At 32.8% G+C, this 22,708-nt stretch overlaps 1 protein-coding gene and 1 long non-coding RNA gene across 2 annotated transcripts in view; one reads left to right on the forward strand and one right to left on the reverse strand.

The window, feature by feature from the left end:
• LOC127724546 (uncharacterized) overlaps positions 1 to 14,211 on the forward strand; it is a 39,797-nt gene extending 25,586 nt beyond the window's left edge. Inside the window, exon 2 of the long non-coding RNA XR_007992557.1 lies at positions 14,003 to 14,211. This is a non-coding gene — a long non-coding RNA (uncharacterized LOC127724546). The remainder of the gene's footprint in view (positions 1 to 14,002) is intronic.
• A 6,321-nt stretch (positions 14,212 to 20,532) lies between these two features.
• LOC127724539 (sodium- and chloride-dependent creatine transporter 1-like) overlaps positions 20,533 to 22,708 on the reverse strand; it is a 64,000-nt gene continuing 61,824 nt past the window's right edge. The window contains exons 14-15 of the mRNA XM_052231521.1: positions 22,327 to 22,497; positions 20,533 to 20,726 (exon numbers count right to left, since the gene is read on the reverse strand). Of these exons, the coding sequence (XP_052087481.1) occupies positions 20,583 to 20,726; positions 22,327 to 22,497 (315 nt within the window). The 3' untranslated portion in view covers positions 20,533 to 20,582. The remainder of the gene's footprint in view (positions 20,727 to 22,326; positions 22,498 to 22,708) is intronic.

Below are 22,708 nucleotides of genomic sequence, written 5' to 3' on the forward strand. Positions count from 1 at the left end.
ACCCCTGCTTCTACATCCCGCAAACAAAGTCCATTGTTATTCGTAACAATAGAAATTGATTATTTTTTAAATAGCATGAACATAAGAAATTTCTAAAAGTGTTCACTACAAATTGTTTCATGATATTAAAAAAAACACATTTTAGGAAATTCCAATTAGCATCTATATGGAATAAAAAAATAATCCTTTAAATACTCCTTTGCTTGAAGGTAATTTTTTTTATCCCAGTCATATGTCTCTTATCTCCCGACCCCCCCCCCCCCCCCCCCCCAACCCACGGTTACCCAGTGGCCGATCTGGGGTTGGGGGTTCCGCGGATTGGACCCGACTTTTATTTAAAAGATCAATGCATTTGAATGGGTTGGACCCCCCCCCCCCCTCCTTTTTCTCATGAGTTGGGAACCTCCGGCTGGATCAGCCCCTGATTGCCTCAAAAAGGGAGTTCCTCTACATTAAATTTTGTATGTTTAGCGTGTCTGGTAGTCGTGTTTCTAATGCAGACACACCTATTCCTTAATTAGTATGTTCGAATATGAATTTTTGTTTATTCTCGAGAAGAGGGGGGGGGGGGGGGGGGGGGGGGCTTTTGTTTTTGATAAAATCGTAAGATATAAAATACAGTTATGATTACCTTTATTAAACTGATACAGGTAAGTACTTTGGGTTATAATATTGCCTTTATCTTTAGTCTCTTCTACCAAATCCAACGCTTGCCACAAAATGTCGTCCGTCTTATACCCGTCCATATTGACCAGGAGCATGATGTATTTTTTGTTTGTAATAAGAATACACGTAACAGTCAACCTTGACCTGCTGATCCATATTAGCACATGGATTTAACGGGAATATGCAAAACAACTTTGACATTTGTAAAATATACTCACTTGTCAAAGTTTGAACGAAAATAACCAAAGAGAGGTTACTAGTGGGGTTTCATGTGAGAAAAAAATATTCTTATAAATCATGGTTTGAAATTGTCAATAAATATGCTATCGTTTTTTTTTTTTTTTTTCATATAATAATCAATGTTAACAAATATAGGGTTTAGAATGGGGTGTAAGTTAGTTATACACCTCGGGATACGGCGTGTCTGGATAAGAAACCCCTTCGGCCTCCGGCCGTCGGGGTTTCTTATCCAGACACACCTATCCCTCGGTGTATAACTATTACTGTTATCTTCTTATAACTTTGTTTGACCACTCTCACTACTTAGTTGATTAGTCAGGTGTTGCATAATGGGTATTGGAATCGATCAATACTTATAGGTTAGACAATACTTGGTCATGTTTTAGGAAGATTTAAAGCCCAAGGCGTAGCCGAGAGCTTTAAATCTTCATAAAACATGACCAAGTATTGTCTGACCATTTTAGAACATATTCACACTTTCGAGTGACCTTACAAAATTATACTTTCCCATTGTAATATTCAAAACTAAATAAGAATTCACTTTTTATAATGAAGTGAGTATATAGCATAGGTAATGAACATTACAATGGATGGAATGAAATAGCACTGGCATAGTTTGTGAGGACAAAAAGGATAAATTGTTCAAACTTTTGAGTTTTTCTTCTGCATCAGGTAAAAAGTTAATACTTATATACCTTAAATTTCTTGATTTTAATTAGCACGCAATGTTATATCAATCCGCTTTCTGAAATTTGAATATTTTTTGATAATTATAAAACTTACTCTATAAATATTTGAATTACGACCATTAAACATCAGATGCTTACTTTTTATTGATGAATGTACATGTATTGTGTTTTTTTTTCTTAAAAAAATCCTTTGCTTTATATATCAGCAGTCTGACATTGTTTTCTTGAAACAAAATAAATGACTCGAATGTCTGGTATAAAAATTGTATAAAAGATAATTTTATCTACATCTTTGCCCCCATTTATTTTATTTTTTGTTTCTTATATATATGTACCATTAATATAAAGATTAGCAATGTTCAAAATGTTTTTTATAATTCTTTTCTCTTTCATCTTTAATCATTAGCTATTTTCCCAAGGAAAATGCCTCAGGGGATTGTACACTTCGTTAGTGAAGTTATTAAGAGTTCACTTTCATAATTAATCTACAATGAAAAGTCATTCATGTATAGCATTTTATAGTGCATGGAAAGCCATGTACTATGAAAATTAGAAGGGAAAAAACTGACTTTTCATTGGACGAGAAGGGGTGAGTATGTTCTAAAGAATGAGAGTTGGTCATTTTGTACATAACTTATGTGGTAACACGAAAAATCTATTTTGTAATATGTATGAGGTATATCTTTTCTACTTGTTGTATTTTTCAAAAGAAAAGGTTAACATAATTCTTAATGTGTTAACATTAAGAATTATCACAATGATTACGTTTTCCTTTGAATTGTCTGTTTTAAACAAATGTATAAAAAATCGTTCACACTTTGGTTTTAACGAAAATGTTAATCAATCGCAATGTTTTGGCGATAGTGATCAGTTTTCGGATCGCGTTGTTCAAATTATATTTGTGTTATTTGTTCTTCAATTACTTCTAATTATGGGTGGAATTGAAAATAATCCTGGTCATCATCAATTATCTGATGATAATGACGATCATAATATTAGCTTCGAAAGTGTATCAGAGAGTAACACTTTACGTGAAATGTTTTCAAATTCAATTTCCTTTTTACATTTAAATCTGCAAAGCTTACTTCCAAAACTTGATCCGATTGTTGCTGAGTACGAATATTTTGATATACTGTCATTTACTGAAACTTGGTTGAGCGGTAATAATTCGCCAGACTCAGTTGAACTTTTAAACTACCAGAAACCATTCAGAAAAGATAGGGGTCCCATGAAAAGTGGGGGAGGGGTGATAGTATATGTAAAAGAAAATATTCACTCGAAGAGACGTGATGATTTGGAAGTGCCCGGTGTTGAGGTAATATGGATTCAGCTAAAAATAAATAACAAAAATGTATTGTATGGAACTTTCTACGTGCCACCAAAAGGTAATAATGAGATATGGACAAAAATTGAAAGTTCAATTGAGTCTGTCGTAAATGATGTTAAATGTGACCGAATTATTGTAACAGGAGATTTTAACGATAACTTGCTAAATGGTGTTAATTCCAAAATACATAATATTTGTACAAATTACAGTTTAGAGCAACTTATTGAAGATCCCACTCATTTTACTGAACAGTCATCGTCACTGATTGATTTAATTATAACTGATAACTCCGATTTTGTCAGTACCGTATTGTGGAGTCGGGCCACCACTATTAGACCAAATAAGATATCACTGTCCAGTAATAGGGTTTATTAATGCACAAAAGCCTGCTAGTTTGTCTTTTAAAAGAAAAATATGGTTATATAAGCAAGGTGATTTTGCTGAATATAGGCGCATATTAACCAAAACCAACTGGGATGGTATATTTGCTCTAAATGGTGTTGATAAAATTAATTTTGAAATTTCAAATCGTATCCTAGATGCAGCTGAAATTTCCATTCCCAATAGAATCGTAATTATTAGGAAAACTGACCCTGCTTTCTTAAATTAAATAACGATTTAAGAAAACTCATAAGAAAGAAAACCGTATACACTCAAAAGCAAAGCGGTTTAATCGACCCGCCGATTGGAACAAATTTAGACAAAATAGAAATAAAGTGACCACTTCAATTAGACAAGCTTGCGAACAGTATCAAAATAATCTTATACAAAAATTGTCAAATAGTAACCTATCAACAAGAACTTGGTGGAAAACCTGTAACCAAATTTCTGGTATTAAACCTGCTCACTCGGGTATTCCTCCCCTGCTTAAGGATGATAATTTGATATATTTAATGATATTGATAAAGTAAACGAATTTAATAACTTTTTGCCATGCAGACAAACATAGATGATACCGAAGCCGTTATTCCTGACTTAACCGTTCCAAACTATACACTAAGTGACATTACACTTAGAGATAGTGAGGTCGAAGATGTTCTGAAGATTTTAAGTCCTAATAAGGCTTCAGGTCCAGACTTGATAAACCCAATATTATTAAATGAGGCTGCTTCACAGCTAAAATTACCACTTTGTAAACTATTTAATTTATCTTTATCTAAAGCTATATACCCTGCAGATTGGAAAAAAAGCAAACGTAACTCCAGTTTTTAAGAGTAACAACTGTAATGAGGTAAAAAATTACAGACCAATCTCGTTGCTAAGTATCTTATCAAAGTGCATGGAGCGATGTGTCTATAAACATGTACACAACTTTCTAATTGAAAATAGAATCATCACCCCTAATCAATCGGGTTTTACCAAAGGTGATTCTTCCATAAATCAACTAATTGATATTTCTAACAACTTCGGTAGAGCTTTAGATAACGGAAAAGAAATTAGGGTTTTTTTTTGTGACATCAGCAAAGCTTTTGATCGGGTTTGGCATAAAGGACTATTATCCAAACTTAAACTATATGGAATTTCTGGAAATTTACTAAATTGGTTTTGTGATTATCTATCTGAAAGGAGTCAACGGATGGTCTTACACTTAACTGCTGCCAAGCTTAGCGAAAGGCCGTGCGCCGTAATCAGTCAAACAAACTTTATTAGATCAACTCGCCAAGGAACGATCGTTCTCATTGGACAATTCAAACCTTCGACCTCACATAAACTTTCAATCACCGACGCCCAAGCACACCTGCGAAATTAGAACACGTGTACTTTAATGATCCAAAGTTGAATTGACTGATTACGTACAGAATTGTGTACATGATTGTCTCATGGTAATACTACCTTAAATAAAGTGTATCATCGCATGTAAGATGTATTGATACTATAATTTTGAGCAAAAGTTTTAATAAGGTATTTTCTTTTATTTTTTTGAATTTCTTATATACAAAGACTTAACGGTTTTCACGACGAAATATTGAACCCAACTATCTCATCTCAAATAGTTTTGGATAATTATAACTCTTCATATAACATCGCTAGTTTATCAAAGCCACCTCATCGACCCTAAAACTAGGCTGGCTCACTTAGACTTAACCTTTTTTGTAAATATAAAACTACATAGAAACAGAAAAAAAAAAGGAATTCCAATGACTAGTTATAGATGACAATTTACATTTACAGCATGTGGCATAATCTAGTAACTTTTTAAGCCAGGGATAACTGGGTTTTAGGGATTCAACTTACGATAATGTTTTTGTTTTTAGTCAGTTTACTTCCTTTTGAAAATAAATCCCGAAATTGTCAGTAAATTCAGAGTAGGTAACCATACTTTGTTTAGAGAAACATTGATATGACAAAACATTGGCGCGGTGAAAGAAAATGTAACTCCGCCGATATATATATATATATAATAATTGATGAATTTATAATTATATTTTTTTTTTTTGCTGTTCTCAATTGAAAAACCGACACACATTTATATATATTGTAAATATTTTCATAGCAGACCTAGTATCATGTGCTATCATACTACATCTCTATTTTTGTATGCTACATTTGTTTACCTTTAACTTTATTGTACTTCAATTATATTAATATTGTATCTTTCTCGATAAACTTGTTCTTAGTTTTTGGAAAAACGAACATTTTCTAGGTGTACTACCAGTATCCTACATCTGAATCCGCCAACGAAATATGCTTTTAATCCATTGTCTTGAAAACATTGTGACTTATACATTTGAACCACGGCATATAATTTTTTTTTAAGGTTAAAACTACTTTTAGAGACTGTTTCTTTTAATAATTCAATTTCTTTCATAATCAATTGTGTATGTAGATTTTTTTTTGTATTTGCACAAAACAACACGGGCACAAACATGTTATTCAAAGCTCTATTCTTCCGGTAGGTTCCTTTAAGTATGAAATCAAAAGACAAATGTGCATCCAATTAAAATCGAAACGGTACATTTATATTGTTCCTTATAAACAACGACATTACTCACAAGTATTTTTTTTCATTTTTTAGTTCTACACATCAGTGCAAAAGAAAAATCCTCGCCGATGATACATTTCAATCTTTTGTTTTACAAACAATAATGCTTCGACCCCACTATTTGAAAATCAGGCAACGACACAGCATTACAAAAACATTTACTTTTTACGTTAGTAGTAACGTAGTACATTCCATTGTCAATTCACCTGCACACTACGATTGTTGTTGTATTTAAATCTTTCGGCCAATGAAATGAGACGTTACAAGTTGTTTGTTTGTGATACGCCAGAATGTTATCAATGAATTACCAAACGCTAAACTTGACTGCAGTTCAGTGTAAATGGGAGCAATTCAACATGGAGACAGGTAAATGCAGGTGTCCCGCAGGGCTCAATTTAGGTCCGCTACTTTTTCTAATCTTTATTAACGACATAGAGTGCATTTCTTTCTAACCAAAATTTTGTAAACGTTATGTGGCGTTTGTTGTTGTTTTCTAAACGCTACAAAAGTAGAAACAAATACATCGTTAAATCAGTGTTTACTAACCCTGTTTGAACTTCCAATAATGCATGCACGTGTTGTTGGTAAACAGTCTTTTTGCAAACGTAGAAACAAATACATCGTTTAATCAGGTTGAAGTTAGAAACAAATATAGCGTTTGTACTAACAAACGATGAACGACAAACTGTAGACGCATTTTTAGCGAGTGCATAGTTTGTCAAAGTTTATGTAAACTTTGCAAACGTATGTTAGAAACAAATGATCAAAACATGTGCGCGCTTAGCCGTTTGCATCGTTTGTGTTAGAAAGAAATGCACCCATAGTAACTGATATTAAAGCTACTATCAAATTATTTGCAGACGACACAAGTATTTATTTGACAGTAGACACCCCTGAAAATACTGCTGAAATTCTTAATAGAGATCTGAATAAAATTCATATGTGGTCCTCTAAGTGGCATGTAAACTTTAATTCACAAAAAACAGAAACCATGATTATTTCAAGAAAATTAATAAAACCTAGTCATCCGATCTTAAAAAATGAATGACATTGATCTTCAAGAGGTTGCTACTCATAAACACTTAGGTATTATTTTTTCAAATAATGGGTTATGGAATGATCACATTGAATATATAGTTAAACGTGCATACAATAGAATAAATATCCTTAGGAAGATGCGTTTTATACTCAATAGGTTCACTTTAGAAAAAATGTATTTTTCATATATTCGACCAATATTAGAGTACGGGGATGCCATTTGGGATAACCAAACACAATAATTGATTAATAAAGTGGAAAATGTTCAAATTGAAACTATGCAAATTGTAACGGGTGGGAATAAATTAACTTCGATACAGATGCTTTATGAGGAAACGGGTTGGGAAACACTTTCAGAAAGAAGGGAAAAACACAAGCTCACTATGTTTAATAAAATGGTAAATAAGGAAACTCCAAATTATTTACAAAACTTGGTACCAAATCAAATAGTTAATTTACATAACCATTTCACTCGTCAGACTCAAAATACTTCGGAAATACGTACAAGAACTAATCTTTACTCCGATTATTTCCTTCCTTCGTCTATCAAATTGTGGAATAAGTTACCAGATCAAACGAGAAATTCTACGTCTTTAAGTATTTTTAAAAGTCGTATAAAAAACCCAAATAATAAATGCCCAAATTTTTACTACACTGGTACAAGAATGGGTCAAGTATTACAGTTCATTTTTTATTGCATTGTAAAAAATATGACACATTGCGTAATGACATTATTTTCTCAATTAATTATCCAGTCACACTAAACACAAATTTACTTTTATTTGGATCACAAGCTCTAATTTTAGACCAAAACAAAGATATTTTTGAAAAAAGTACGAAAATTCTTACCAAAGTGCAAGAGATTTACAAGTTAAATTATTATTAACAATTTTTGACAAAGTTGCATTTCATCTGGTCATGTGTGTAGTATTTAAGTGTATTTTTTTTCTTATTTTTTCTTATTTTTTTTTTATTTTATTTTTTTCTTCCTTTGTTGTAATTTCATTATTTTCAAATTATAATTTTTCCCCCTTTCTTTTTTTTGTTATATAGTTACTTATTTCTTCTTGTTACATATCATTGTAACATTGCATACTATATTTATGTAATCGTTAATTGGAGTTGGTATTTCAAGGGAACGGATTAATATAAGCTATGTACAGCTTGTTTCCGAATCCTATTATAATTATGTATTTTGTATGATGATATATTTGTAATGATGACAAATACATATGTTTAAACTATTTGAGTCACATACATAACAGGTTCTTTCGTCTCTTTGAATTTTATGCCATCTGCCCGATTAAATGCGCAAACGATGACAGCCACATCTGAATTTACATAAAAAATACATCCGATATGAGGTTAGTATCGACAAATAACGTTCAAAACAGAACCCATTTTTAAATATTCTATAACAAATTGTTTTACTTGAATTAAAAATGTCAGACGACCATTCTTGCTTAAATTGGTCTTTAAGTCTAAGTTCTACACAGTTTTCTATACAATCTGTGGAAAAATGAGACTGGGATCTCCATACATTTGACAGACCACAATTATCAAAAATACTTTTTAACAAATTTCAACCATTTGCTTTCAAAGCCATAATTCTCAAAATATACAAACAGCAATTAATAAAGAATTGAGGAGAATTTTTCCTCTTCACCATTTACTAATCTACACCAAAATTTTATCATTCGCATTTTAACTGTGAGTGAAACCGGAAATCGTCCAAGTTCTCCATAAATAATGCTACTTGGTGTTGTCTGCTTTAGGTTTAATATTATCTTGCAAAATCGCAAGTGTACTTTTTCTAAAATATCAAAATTTTCAAAACCCCAGACCTCTGAACTTTATCAAACACATCTAATTGACATTTAATTGATAAATTATGTCTTCGACATTTCTTTAATAAACTATACATTGCTTTTGTTCCCTGTTCTCTTAAATAGTTTCTTGTAGTTAAAAATGATCCACTTCTAGCAAAAAATACCGCAAGATACTTGTAGTCTTTAACAATTTCTATTTCTTTATTACAAAAATGATATTTTTCTTTTTCTGAAATTCTTCCTCTAGAAAATATAAGAATGTTTGTTTTTTTTTAATATTAACTTTCAGTTTCCAATTTTCACAATAATTGGCAAACGTATCTAACATAAACTGTAAATCCTTGCTTGATTCTGATAACAGAATTGTATCGTCTGCATACAAAAACAATAGAATTTTAAGATAAATCATTAACTCATTTTCTATGTCGCAACTGATAGATTCTACCCCTTAAAATTATTTTCTTCTAAATATGATTGAAGATCATTAAGATACAATGAAAAAAGGACAGGAGATAGATTTTCTCCTTGTCTAACTCCTAGTTCACACTTAAAAAACCCTGAACATCATTATGTCTAATATATGATTTAACCCCTTCATACATATTTTGTATAATACGTAAAAATCTACCATTTACATTATTTTGTAAAAGTTTAAAAAATAACGAATTTCTATGAACAAAGTCAAACGCCTTCTCAAAGTCCACAAATGCACAATGGAGTTTTTTCTTTTTAAAATGCAATAGCTCAAATAAAGCATACAAAGCAAAAGTGTGATCATTTGTAGAATAACAACTTCTAAAACCAGCTTGATTTTGGTGTAATAACAAGTATTCATCAAGATAATTATTTAATCTTGAGTTCAATACCGAGGTAAATATTTTTTCAAGGCAAGACAACAAAGTAATAGGCTTGTAACTTTTTGGATCTCGCTGGTCGCCTTTGTTCTTAAAAATTGGTATTATTATACCTGTAAGCCATGCCTCACGCACAATACCTGTTTCAAAAATTAAGTTAAATAAAAGTAAGTAAAGGTTAGACAAAACTTGGTCATGTTTTATGAAGATTTAAACATACTTTCGAGTGACCCTACAAAATTATCCTTTCCCATTGTTATATTCAAACCTTGAAAAGAATTCACTTTTTATAATGAAGTGCTAACTAGGTTAACAAAAGGAATGTATAACATAGGTAATGATCATTTCAATGGATGGAATGAAGTTTTGTGAGGACAAAAAGGATAAATTGTTCAAACATTGAGTTTTTCTTCTGCTTCAGGTAAAAATTTAATACTTAAATACCTTAAATTTCTTGATTTTAAAAAGCACACAATGTTATATAAATCAGCTCTTTGAAATTTGTATATTGTTTGATAATTATAAAACTCACTCTATGAATATTTGAATTACAACCATTCAACATCATATGTTTACTTTTTATTGATGAATGTACATGTATTGTGGTTTTTTTTTTTTTGAAAAAAAATCCTTTGCTTTATATATCAGCAGTCTGGCACTGTTTTCTTGAAAGAAAAAAAATAATAATTGACTCGAATGTCTGGTTTTCAAAATTGAATAAAAGATTATTTTACCTACATCTTTGCCCCCATTTCATTTGTTGTTTGTTATATATATGTACCAAAGCCGTACATGAAATGCATGTCTATGATGTTACCGCTACAAGATCAACCGTTAAATTGTGTCTCCCTATGAATATGGAACTATTCAGTGATAATTTTAAAAGCACAAAAGCATCCTAAAAATTTGACACAGCGCGTTTCTTGCATAACTGTGTAGAGAAAAGAAAATTCAAGACATTTAGTGAAAAAAAAAATAGTGGGTATCCTTTTATCATGTCTATGCTGTTACCAATAAATTTAATAATTACAACAATATTAGACTTGTGAAAAGTGCAATTACGTGTTGGAAACCAAACTCACATCAGAAAAACATTATCACTGCATCAAAAGAAGTAGTTATTTCACAACATCTGTCATAAATGAAGAGATTTGTTTATCCTGTTACTATGGTTGCAGTAACAGCATAGACAATATTTGACTAAAAAGTCTTATACAAAGTATGTAATTACATATTATTTTACACATAACGAAATGTTTGGTTGTTTGAACTCATTTAAAGGTGACAACGTCTTAATCTTTGCAATTTAGTATGTAATCGGTAACAGGATAGACTTAATATGGTGATATATCGTTAACGTACGCATGATATTGATAATGAGTTGTTTTCATATTTTATATTATATATTTCTTCATTTTCTGTCAAAGTCTGAATCTACTGGAAAGCCATGTACTATGAAAATAAGAAGAGAAAAACTGACTTTTCATTGGACGAGAAGGGGTGAATATGTTCTAAATATATGTCACTCATTTTCTCAAAAGACGATGATATATATTCATTTATAACATTATCTTCACCTGGTGATTTGTTGTTTTTTGAAGCTTGTATTGCTTTTTTTTATTTCTTCAATGGTTATATTACAATTCAACAAATCATTCTGTACACCATTTACATCATTTTGTATATCAAAGTCATTTTGACTATCAAATTTATTTTATTCAAATCTTTTTCTTGACCATTACATGTATCATTTACCGAACTCTGTTTTCCAACAGATGTTTCTAGAGTTTGTTCTGCAGATTGCAAAAGTATAGAAGTGACCTCTTGTATAAAAGTATCAATATCATGTTTAACCACTGTTTCAGTATCACTGATTGCGTCGAGCAGAATAAAATGCAGAAAATCAAGTCTTTCTTGATCTATATTACTTTTGAATAATTCCCTTTTTTGTCGAGCCTTCGACATTTGTCGAAAAACGAGACATAGCGATCCTACATTCCGTCGTCGGCGTCGTCGTTGTCGTCGTTGTTGTCGTCGTCGGCGGCGTCCACAAATATTCACTCTGTGGTTAAAGTTTTTGAAATTTTACTAACTTTCTTAAACTATCCTAGATTTCTATCAAACTTGGACAGAAGCTTGTTTATGATCTTAAGATAATATTCAAAAGTAAATTTTGTAAAAAAAAAATCCATTTTTTCCGTATTTTACTTATAAATAGACTTAGTTTTTCTGCCAGAATTTTAACAACTTTCTTAAACTATCTTGGATTTGTACCAAACTTGGACAGAAGATTGTTTAAGTTAAAAGCTAGTATCTAGAAGGAAATTTTGTTAAAATTTTGTTCCATTTTTTCCGTATTTTACTTATAAATGGACTTAGTTTTTCTTCCAGTTAACATTACATACAGTCTGCAGTTTAAGTTTTTAAAACATTTATTAGATTCATAAACTATCCTGGATTTTTACCAAACTTGGACAGAAGCTACTTACAATCAAAAGATAGTATAGAGAGGAATATTTTCATTATTTTTATTCTCATTTTGTTGAGCCTGCAATTAACAGCAAAAGTAGGCGAGACACTGGGTTCCGCGGAACCATTACGAATTTTTTCTTGTTTCAATGGTTTAATTCTTGGAAACGAGGTTTTATTTTTACTCTTTTTTTCTGAAAAATTGTCATTCAGACGTAATGTAAGTGCAAGTGGTGAATGCACATATGAAAAAAGTTTATTAAATTCAAATATTTCAAAATCATGTACAAGTTGTAACAATAAAGAAGTACTAATAACACAATCAATTACACTGGTATTTTTACTTGTTGACATTCCAATTTTATCCTTCCCAACTCTGTCATTAAAAATAAACAAGTTATTATCCTTGCAAAAACTTAATAAATTCGGGCCAAAACCGTTTATGACAGTATCTGGGCTTTTTCTCATTCTTGACAAACCCATGTCATCTAAAATTTTAATGTCAGTAAACTCACTGATATCTAAAACATTTTGTACAAAATTCGTCAATTGTATTTGAATCAACATAATCGGGCAAAATTCAAGTACGTGCATTCATATCAGTAAACTCACTGATATCTAAAACATTTTGTACAAAATTCGTCAATTGTATTTGAATCAACAAAATCGGGCAAAATTCAAGTACGTGCATTCATATCTCCAAGTAAACAAATATTTTCAGAAATTATATTTATTCTTTGAAATTCTGATTCAATTTCAGAAAAAGCATCATCTGATGAGCAGTTACTACTCTCGGGTGGCACATAAATAATACCAAAAAAATTGCATTTTCAGAAGTCTTCAAAATGCCTTTGTCTATACTGAACCAAAATACAAATTTACATTCAGTATCAATAGGTTTTATAAAGTCTTCTAAGTAACCTTTATAGCCTAAAGCTATGCTACCTGATTTATTTATAAATTTCTTTCTATTCTTGTATTTAAAAACAAAATTATCTAACATTAAATCATCAAGGTCATCAAGTTTTGTTTCAGTTAGACAAACAATATCAAAAGTGTTGAGTAAAGTTTGAAATTCTGGATATAATAATTTTGTTTTCACACCACATACATTTAAAGACAATATGCGTAGAGTATTGTTATAGCCTGTGCTCAAATTTAAATGGTCATTATCAAGGTCGTCAGTTTCGTTTGAGTAGGTAAATTTACTATAAGTGTCTGTTGATCCTCCACGGTTCACCTATTCGCTGTTACCATTGTTCTTCCTTTGGGGTCCTCTACTGGAAAAATGCTTCGGTCGGGCTCCTTCTCCCTCGTATCTTGTGTATGTTGGGTTGTTATCTGTCTCCATGTCGTGGTTATTTCTGCCGCCATGAATAAATTCTTTGCGATCTATGTAAAGTCTATCGCGTTTAAGGTGTGCCTTCTTGTGACGTTCCTTTGCCTCTTTAAAGTATGGTCATAGTACCTTACGACGATCATTAACCTCTTTCGGGAATTGTTCACTTATCCCATAGTTAGTCCCTTTTAGAGCGTTTGCATTTTTCCGGACTAGTTCTCTATCATTAAACGTTTGGAATCTGCAAACTGTTGGCCTAGGTTTTTTGTCTGCCCTACCGAATCTGTTCGCACGGACGAATTCAATCGGTTTGATAATTTAAGTTCTTTTGTCATAAATTGTTTTAAGATTTCTCCCGTCTCTTCGCTCTCTTCGTTTTTGCTAGATTCATGAATTCCTGAGAAAATAAAATTTTCTCTCATAGAACGTGTTTGGAGATCTAGATGCCGTTCGCGGAGATCGTTCAAATCTGTAGTCAAGCGCTTTACGTTTAGTTTTTTGCACATTTCGTCGACTTTATTCATCAGGTTGTCAATTTTCATACTATCTATTGGTTGGTTCATTGTAGAGTTACAAACTGGTTGTGGAATCGAGCCTTGTGGGGTGTAAGGAATGCTATAGAAACCAGACATCGGAGAGCTTGGATTTTGGATATTTTGATATTGTTGAAGATTTCCACTTCCTTGCAGTACTGGGGAGCTAAAATTTGGTGTGGAATTTGGTGTGAAAGAGTTCTTTGCATTATTATTGTTCATAATCAAGTCTTTCTCAGTACAATTGTCTTTGTTTACATTTTTACCTTTGACAACATTGTGAGCACAGTTCTGTTTACCGGGTTTCTCACTACTTGAATTTTGCACATTTGAATTCCTCCTTTTCCTTTCTTTTTCGAATTCATATATTAGTTGATCTAAAGTGTTCATATAAATTTTTATTGATAATTTCCAATAACACCAGAAAATGCCTTATTTCCCCGGCTTTATTGCTCAGAATGAAAAACCAACCATCTTTGTTCACACATGCGTAACAATCCCCTGACCAAATAGCAGAAAACAGCCCAAGGCCACCAATGAGTCTTCAACGCAGTGAGAAAATAAAGAATTAGTAATTGATTCCGTTGAGGATTACGCTAGAGTATGGGCAAAACGAGAAAATGTTAAACTAGACAATCTGTCAGAATTGGTTAAAGCAAGTAAGTCTTTTGATACAACTTCGAATCCACAAGTTGAAAACTACGTAAATGTTCGACCTAATATGAAAGTAGGAAGATGTGGTATGATTGCCAATGAGACAACTCTGCATGTCCACTAGAGACCAAATGACATAGAATTTAACAACTATAGGTCACCTTACGGTCTTCAACAATGAGCAAAACTCATACCGCATAGTCAGTTTTTAAAGGCCACGATATGACAAATGTAACACAGTTCAAACTTGAAAACTAACGGCCTGATTTATGTACAAAACAATGAACGAGAAACAAATATGATACACAGCAACAAACGACGACCACTGAATTACAGGCTCCTGACTTGGAACAGGCACATACAGCATGTGGCGAGGTTAAACCTGTTTGTGGGCGCCAAACCCTCCCCCTAATCTAGGACAGTGGTGTAACAGTTAACATAAGGACAATCTTGTTGTCTGAACAAAAAAATATTGAGCCAGGCTTTTGTCAAAGAACTTTTCGTCCTTTTTCTAAAACATTTCATCGGAAAGTACCAAGATCTAATAGATAAATGTTCAGGGGTTGCTTCTCAAATAATACAAATGATATTGACTTTAAGATTCAAGTGCTGAAGTTGTGTATCTTTTTACTTACTTTACAGTTTTCCCTTTATTTGTCTTTGTGCTTTTATGTTCCTTTTGGTCGTATGAATTTTGACGTGACTCGGTATTTGAGCATACAGCTATCAGATTTATGGCTTAAAGCGTTCCTTGTGCTTCTGGGTCCACAGGTTCGATTCGGTCGCAAGATGTTTTAAAAGATGATGTTTTCATTTTGTTTACCCTTGTATTTATATTTTACTTAATTTGTACTTTATCGGGAAAGTGTATACTGCATATGGAGTATACCGGTATATCTCCTAGTCGATTCGATATTCAAGGGCTTGTATTTCCTATCATGATTTTCTTGACAGAGGCTTGCTGAACACAAGGAAGCTATTAAACCAAGAGTGTCAAGTGGTGAAGTTGAAATCATCCCTTCGTAATTTTTTACAGACGCCATCACGAGATGGTTGAGCGTTATGGAATATCTGTTTTACAGATGACGACGGATATGTTCCAATTGTCGTAACCACAATCCCGTTACCTTTTCCCCAAATGTGACCTACCTAATTAGACTTATTATTATTTGTACTTACTTTAGCAACACGACGGGTGCCATATGTGGAGCAGAATCTGCTTACCCTTCCGGAGCACCTGAGATCACCCCTGTTTTTTGTGGAGTTCGTATTGCTCACTCTTTAGTTTTATATGTTGTGCTACGTGTACTGTTGTTTGTCTTTTGGTATTTTTCTTTTTTTGCCATAGCGTTGTCAGTTTGTTTTCGACTTGTGAGTTTGGATGCCCCTTTTGTATCTTTCGTCTTTCTAGTACGGCATTATGTTTATATACTATCAACATGATCAACTGGAAAACGTTTTTTTTTTGGCGTTTATGTCAGGTTTACTTTTAACTACTCAGCAACCCATTTTGTTTGCGTTTTTGTCAGATCTATTTGCATAATGTTGTATGCATGTCTGTGATGTATGTTTACAAGTTTTGGCTGGTGAATCCCAATTATTGTCACATTGACCAAATATGTCTGTTTGGGTTGTGTTTTTTTTTTGACAATTTTGTCAATATAACGGAACTATCTGTCAAACAAGTGGGAGGTTTAGCTAGCTGTAACACCAGGATCAATCCACCATTTTCTTCGGAAAATGCCTGTAGGAATATGACATTTGTTTTCTATTCTTTCCGTTGGTTGATATAGTCTAACGTTTGATTTTACAGTTTTTATAGACTTCCCGTCATTTTGAATATAGCAGGGAGTTCCATATTTTTGTTTATATATTTTTTAAAGTTTGATTCCTCAGCTTCAAATTGATTTTTCTCACTTTGAAGTTGAACTTTTTTCAGGTCCAAGTGAGACTTCTAAAACAGTGATAGCAGTCTCATGTTCCAAGATGGAGTTTCCGTCACTTCCAACTTGACATCTCCAACTTCATCTTCAAAATTGACTGCGCAAAACAATAAACTTAGAATTAATTACAAATTTAATAGTAGGATTTGGTGGATTATTGGTCCCAGATGTGCACGAAAATAATGATTTTGATGTGACTACTGTAACTGCCGCGGCATGTTAATCTACTTTTGAGTTGAGAACAATCAGGTTCATCAAACAACATATCTATGAATATTCGAATGTTGGAAAAAATCTTCATCATTTTGCTGTTAATGAATATTCATTATCATCAATTGTAATTCAGGACGCATACATTATCTAATCGTCACAAGTGTACGCAAGACTGGAAGGGAACTCTACTTTTAAAATTTTCTCATTTCAATTTTGATATTTGTCACTTCCAGCTTGACTTTTTTCAGTCTCAAGTTGACGTTTTTCACTTTCAAGTTGAATTTTCTCAGTTCCAACTGAGACTTCTATAACACAGTTATTGTAGTTTTAGGTTCCATATTGACATTTCTCACTTCCAACTTGACATCTCGCTCTTCAACTTGAAAGTTAATATGTCTCAATTCATTCCAGTTGACATCTCTAAGTTATTGGAAATGAGAAATGTTAACGACAGTATTTCTTTACCGGTCTTTTATATGGGTATCATGCACTTCCGAAATATAGACGTCAATCAAGCCAATCTCATTTGTCTGTTGGTTTATAGGAAGTGACAGAATTTGTAACACTCAACCATCCGTATCCGTATCCAAGGATAGAAATGACACACGACACAAGGCAGGATTTGTTCGCCGATAGAGGGATACAAGTCACAGTGGACGCCAACTAGTCTCGGAAAACATTGTGGAGCCTTTTAGCTGGCCGAACTGTCTTCAAAAACCATAAACAGATAAAGCTCTTTTCTTCTAATATGTAGTACCATTAAAGAAGTTAGATTGACAGTTTAAACATTATATGCTGATCGCAACAAGGAGATTACAATACATTCCATTTCAAGTCAATACCACATGTCTGTTTGTTTAGTGGAGGGCGTATTGTTCAATATTTTTACCTCAGCCAGAAATAACTACAAACAAAGATAGGGTTGATTTCAGTCAGCAAGTTGAATGTCCTTCCACTAACTAAGATAGCCTCTTTTACCAGTGGCAGTAAAACGGTAGACTTTGAGAACAGTTTATTACCAACATTTTTATCGATTCTTTTATATAAAAATCTTATAAGATTTGCTAATTACTAAAATAAATAAATAATTAAACCGTAGAATAACTTTTTTTAATCGAAAATCCTTTCCAAAGGTCACGATAGCTCAGTAGCATGAGTTCGAATCCCGGCGAGGGAAGAACAACAAATTTGCGAAAGCAAATTTACAGATCTAACATTATTGGGCTGATGTTTAGACGAGTTGTATATATAAATATATATATACTAGTATACTAAATTATATTGAGTTGTATAAATATATATATATATATACTAGTATACTAAATTAGGAATAACGCTAGCCTTCTATAAAATTAAGAATGGAAACGGGGAATGTGTCAAAGAGACAACAATCCGATCAAACAGCAGAAAACAGACCAAGACCACAAATGGGTCTTTAACACATCGAAAAAATCCCGCCCCCGTAGGCGGGCTTCAGCTGGCCCCTGAACAATAATGTATACTAGTTAATCGAACATGGACGTCTCACTTAACTCCGAAGCATATTTATGAGCCAAAATTAAAAAAAAAAAACATACAATACTAACAAAGATAAGATGTTCCCGACTTGGGACAGGCGCAGCAAAAATGCGGCGGGGTTGAACATGTTTTGTGAGATCTCAACCCTCCCCGATGTTAGAATAGGTAACAGAAGAAATTAAGCAAAATGACAATGATCAACATAAATAAACAAAGGACTACTAGCAGTTACTGTCATGCCAAACCCAGACCTCAATTAAACTGATTGAAAGATTATGTCTTCATCATATGAAAATGAAGCACAATCCCTCCCGTTAGGGGTTAAGTATCATATCATCATAAAATATACGAGAAGAACATAACACGTATTATGCGAACAACTGGTTTTAGAATAAATGTGTTTATTTTCGATGCAAAGACCTTATGAATGAATCGATATTAATTCAAAAAAAAATACCATCTTTAATGACCTGACAACAATATCGGATATCTGTTTAAAGGTTTGGTTAGCGTTTGAGGTGAATGACGACATTTTTGTGCTTTGTATATAATATTACCACATACGATGGGATGTGAAATACCTGAACGTATAAGATGTCTGCACGTTGATTTATATTTACGAATAACGGCCTTGTATAATTTAGTAAAAGTTTTGACAAGTTTGTGATATCGAAAACCCTGGGGTAATAATCTTTCAGTAATACAGAGATTTCGTTAAAATCAAATACGTTGTTACATACACGAGAGAATCGAATAAGTTGGGATATATAAACACCATAAGATGGTGACAAGGGAACGTCACCATCTAAAAATGGATAATTAACAATAGGAAATGAAAAATCATCTCTTTTATCGTAAATTTTAGTATCAAGATTCGCGTTAAAGATAAAGATTTCTAGATACAGGAAAGGACAGTGTTTATTGTAAGTATTAGCTTTATTTAAAGTCAGTCCAGCAGGATAAACCTTTTTAGTGTAGACACTGAGGTCGTCATTATTTAGAGCCAATATATCATCCAAATATCTAAAAGTGTCATTAAGTTTTTTTTTAGATGATGTTTCGATGGGCCTTTCCTGATTTTAGTCATAAATTGTAACTCGTAAAAATACAGAAACAGGTCCGCAATAAGTGGTGCACAGTTAGTCCCCATTGGAATTCCGATAACTTTACGATATACGGAATCTACATAGCGAACAAAAATGTAGTTCCGTTGTTTTCCTCTTATAGTTGATGTTTTTCTCTCGGTTTTAGTTTGTAACCTGGATTTGTTTTCTCTTAATCGAATTATCACTTTTGGATAGCGGTATACTACTGTTGCCTTTATTTATCTAGTAATAATTCAAGTGCATTTATCGTATCAAATCAGGTCCAACTGACATAGTTCTTGTGTTTTTGTTACTAAAAAATTACATAAAAGAGTTTGAACATTCGCATTCTGACTTTTTAAATGCCCATTTAATTAGGTATTTGAATTTTTTTAATGAGATTATGAGGGAAAGTGGTATATAGGGTAGGAAAATCAAAACTTTGAACAGATTCGAAGTCACCAATATGAGTATGCAATTTATCAAAAACTTCCAACGAATTTTTGACACTCCAAAAGAATTAATTTCACTATTTTCAAAGGCCTTATTTGAACAATTTATTACCAGGGTTTTGGTTGTAAAAGTGTACTAGTTAGTAGAATAGATAGTCTAGTAATGGAACAATGGCTTGAAGACGAAATAAATCTATATTTGTAAGGTGTTCTGTGCAGCTTTGGAAGCCAGTACATAGTTGGAACTTTCATGTTATTCGGTTCTGCTTATAAAGAGGTAGCTAAAAGTTTATGTTTGTGACAGTTGTCACAATCTTTAAATATTCCATTATAAGTGATTATCATGATTATTCAATACTTATTTAAAAAAAAATATTTCAACAAAGAAAGTACTTATACTGTACATTACGAGAATAAGAGAAATAATCATAAATATACTCGGGACCAAATCCCAGATATGTATGTTATGCACGTACGACAACGCAATTCAACTTAATATATGTATCCAACTCGTCTGGCAAACATATAGAGCATTTCATGTAGGTGATATTTTTACGTTTAGAAGCTTGAACACTGTAAATTCTTAGTACAAGACAAATTGTTACTACTTGAAGTTTCTATAAGTATTTGAAAATGATATCAAGCTATAAGCATGATACAATCTGGTAATATTTTTGTACGTATACGTATCAAGACATCAAATTTTAGTACTTTCTATTTAACATATTAATTCATGGTGCAGGTTTTTGATTAAGCATCGATAAATTTGTCAGATAATGAAATTGAATTTTCGTCCAAAGTATCTTCACAAGCCCAGAATTGGCTTTTGCCAGCTTTCCATTTCTGTGGTATTCGACATGATTTAAGTATTGGTGTTTTCGTGGAAAAGAATCGCTGAAATTAAAAACCATTTGCATTGAAATAATATTAGTATAACAATAGATAGATAACTGCGAACATAAGGGTACAATCGTGTTCATATGAAAATTAGTCTTATAATTGACTGATTGGTGTTTAAAGCACTATTGTGCTATTTCGTGGCGGTCAGTTTTTATTGGTTGAGGAAGCCGGAAAGCCCGAAGAGAACCACCTACCTTCTGTAGGAAAACTGACAATCCTAGACAATAAAGATTGGTGTCGAGCGCACCTGAAACGTGCGGGATTCCAACTCACAACCTCAGTGTTGACAGGCTAGTGATGCAGTAGTTCAACTACTTAGACCTTTCGGACACCGAGGCCCCTAGTCTTATAATATATTTAGTTATAAATGATTGGTATGATGTTGTACAAAACATTTTTCATTTTCCCCAAAATGTATCAGTTCCTCCTCTCTAAGGGAAAGAGAGGCGAAGGATAACAAAGGGACATTCAAACTCACAAGTCGAAAATAAACTGACAACGCCATGGCTAAAAAAGAAAAAGATAAACAGACAAACAACAGTACACAAAACAATATAGAAACCAAAGACTGAGCAACACAAACCCCAACAAAAACTGGGGGCGATCTCAGGTGCTCCGGAAGGGTAAGCAGATCCTGCTCCACATGTGACACCCGCCGTGTTGCTCATGTAAGTACAAACCCGGTGATATGTCTAATTCGGTAGGTCACATTCAGGTGAAGGGGACGAGATTGTAGTTGCGACAACTGGAACATATCCGTCGTCATTTGTGAAACAGATATTCCATAACGGTCAACCAACTCGTGATGGCGTCCGTAAAATTTACGAAGGGATGATTTCAGCTTCACCACTTGGAACTCTTGGTTTAATAGCTTCCTTGTGAGCAACAACCCTCTATCAAGGAAATCATGATAGGAAACACAAGCCCTGGAATATCGTATCAACTGGGAGATGTATACTCCTTATGCAGGCGCTGCTTGAATGTTGCTACATAGAAATGGAAAGTCCACAATTGGGTTAACTGTAAAAGTTAAATTTTCATAAGACTTGAGTAAATGCGAGGTTTGAAAGTTTTAATTTAGTGTGGAACCAAATCATTTGATATGTTTCGGAAACGGATTTTTAACAAAATTAACAAGTCGGGGTCACTAGTGGGACAGGAACTGCTGACATCTATGCAGCATTTGACTTTAACTACAGTTCTTGATGGTGTTTGTGTTGTTAATCTTTAGTTTTCTATGTCATTTTAATGATAGTGTTTCTGCTTTTTTCATTTTGGTCATCATTCGGGCGACATGGTTTTTAGTTGTGCTATGGTATCTCTTGATATTTTTTACTTGAAATAGTGACCCCTGTGTTTTTACTTAAATTATGAGATGAAATCTGAATAAAATTTGAACGAATAACATCAGGTTTATCTTATTGGTGTCTTAACGAACCAAGAATTTAAGAATGATATATTTAATCAGCGGTAATGCTTATCTAAATCACACATACAATTAAGAAAGAGTTTAGTGTAGACGGCTTACGCCAATCAATTATTACCATATAAAGCATGAGTGAAATGGTCAATATAAAATGATATGTCTACGTACCTCAGTTAAAGAACCTTCTGCTTTCAATAGTTTAAAGATACTATACGCTGGTATGCATATTATAGATACCACTGCAAGCATAATCCCAAATGCTTGAGCCCAGTCTGGATATAGATATGTTTTGTTGTACTTAATTGGTTTGAATGTGATGATTTGAAACAACAGGATACCCTAAAAGGTAAAAATCCATTCATGACATTAAAAATCAGCTGACACAAAATATTATGAATATTACGCAAATTACATAAAAGTGTTCGGCACTGGCATGAAAATACGGTTATTGTTTTTTTTCTATAATTTGATGTTATAAAACACAGAGCCCTCCATAATCCGCTTCTGTGCAAAGCTCTGATTCCTTGTCAGGGTAAGGTTTTATTTTTTG

This window comes from Mytilus californianus, unplaced genomic scaffold (assembly GCF_021869535.1).
Source record: "Mytilus californianus isolate M0D057914Y unplaced genomic scaffold, xbMytCali1.0.p SCAF_1, whole genome shotgun sequence".
Lineage (NCBI taxonomy): Eukaryota > Metazoa > Mollusca > Bivalvia > Mytilida > Mytilidae > Mytilus > Mytilus californianus.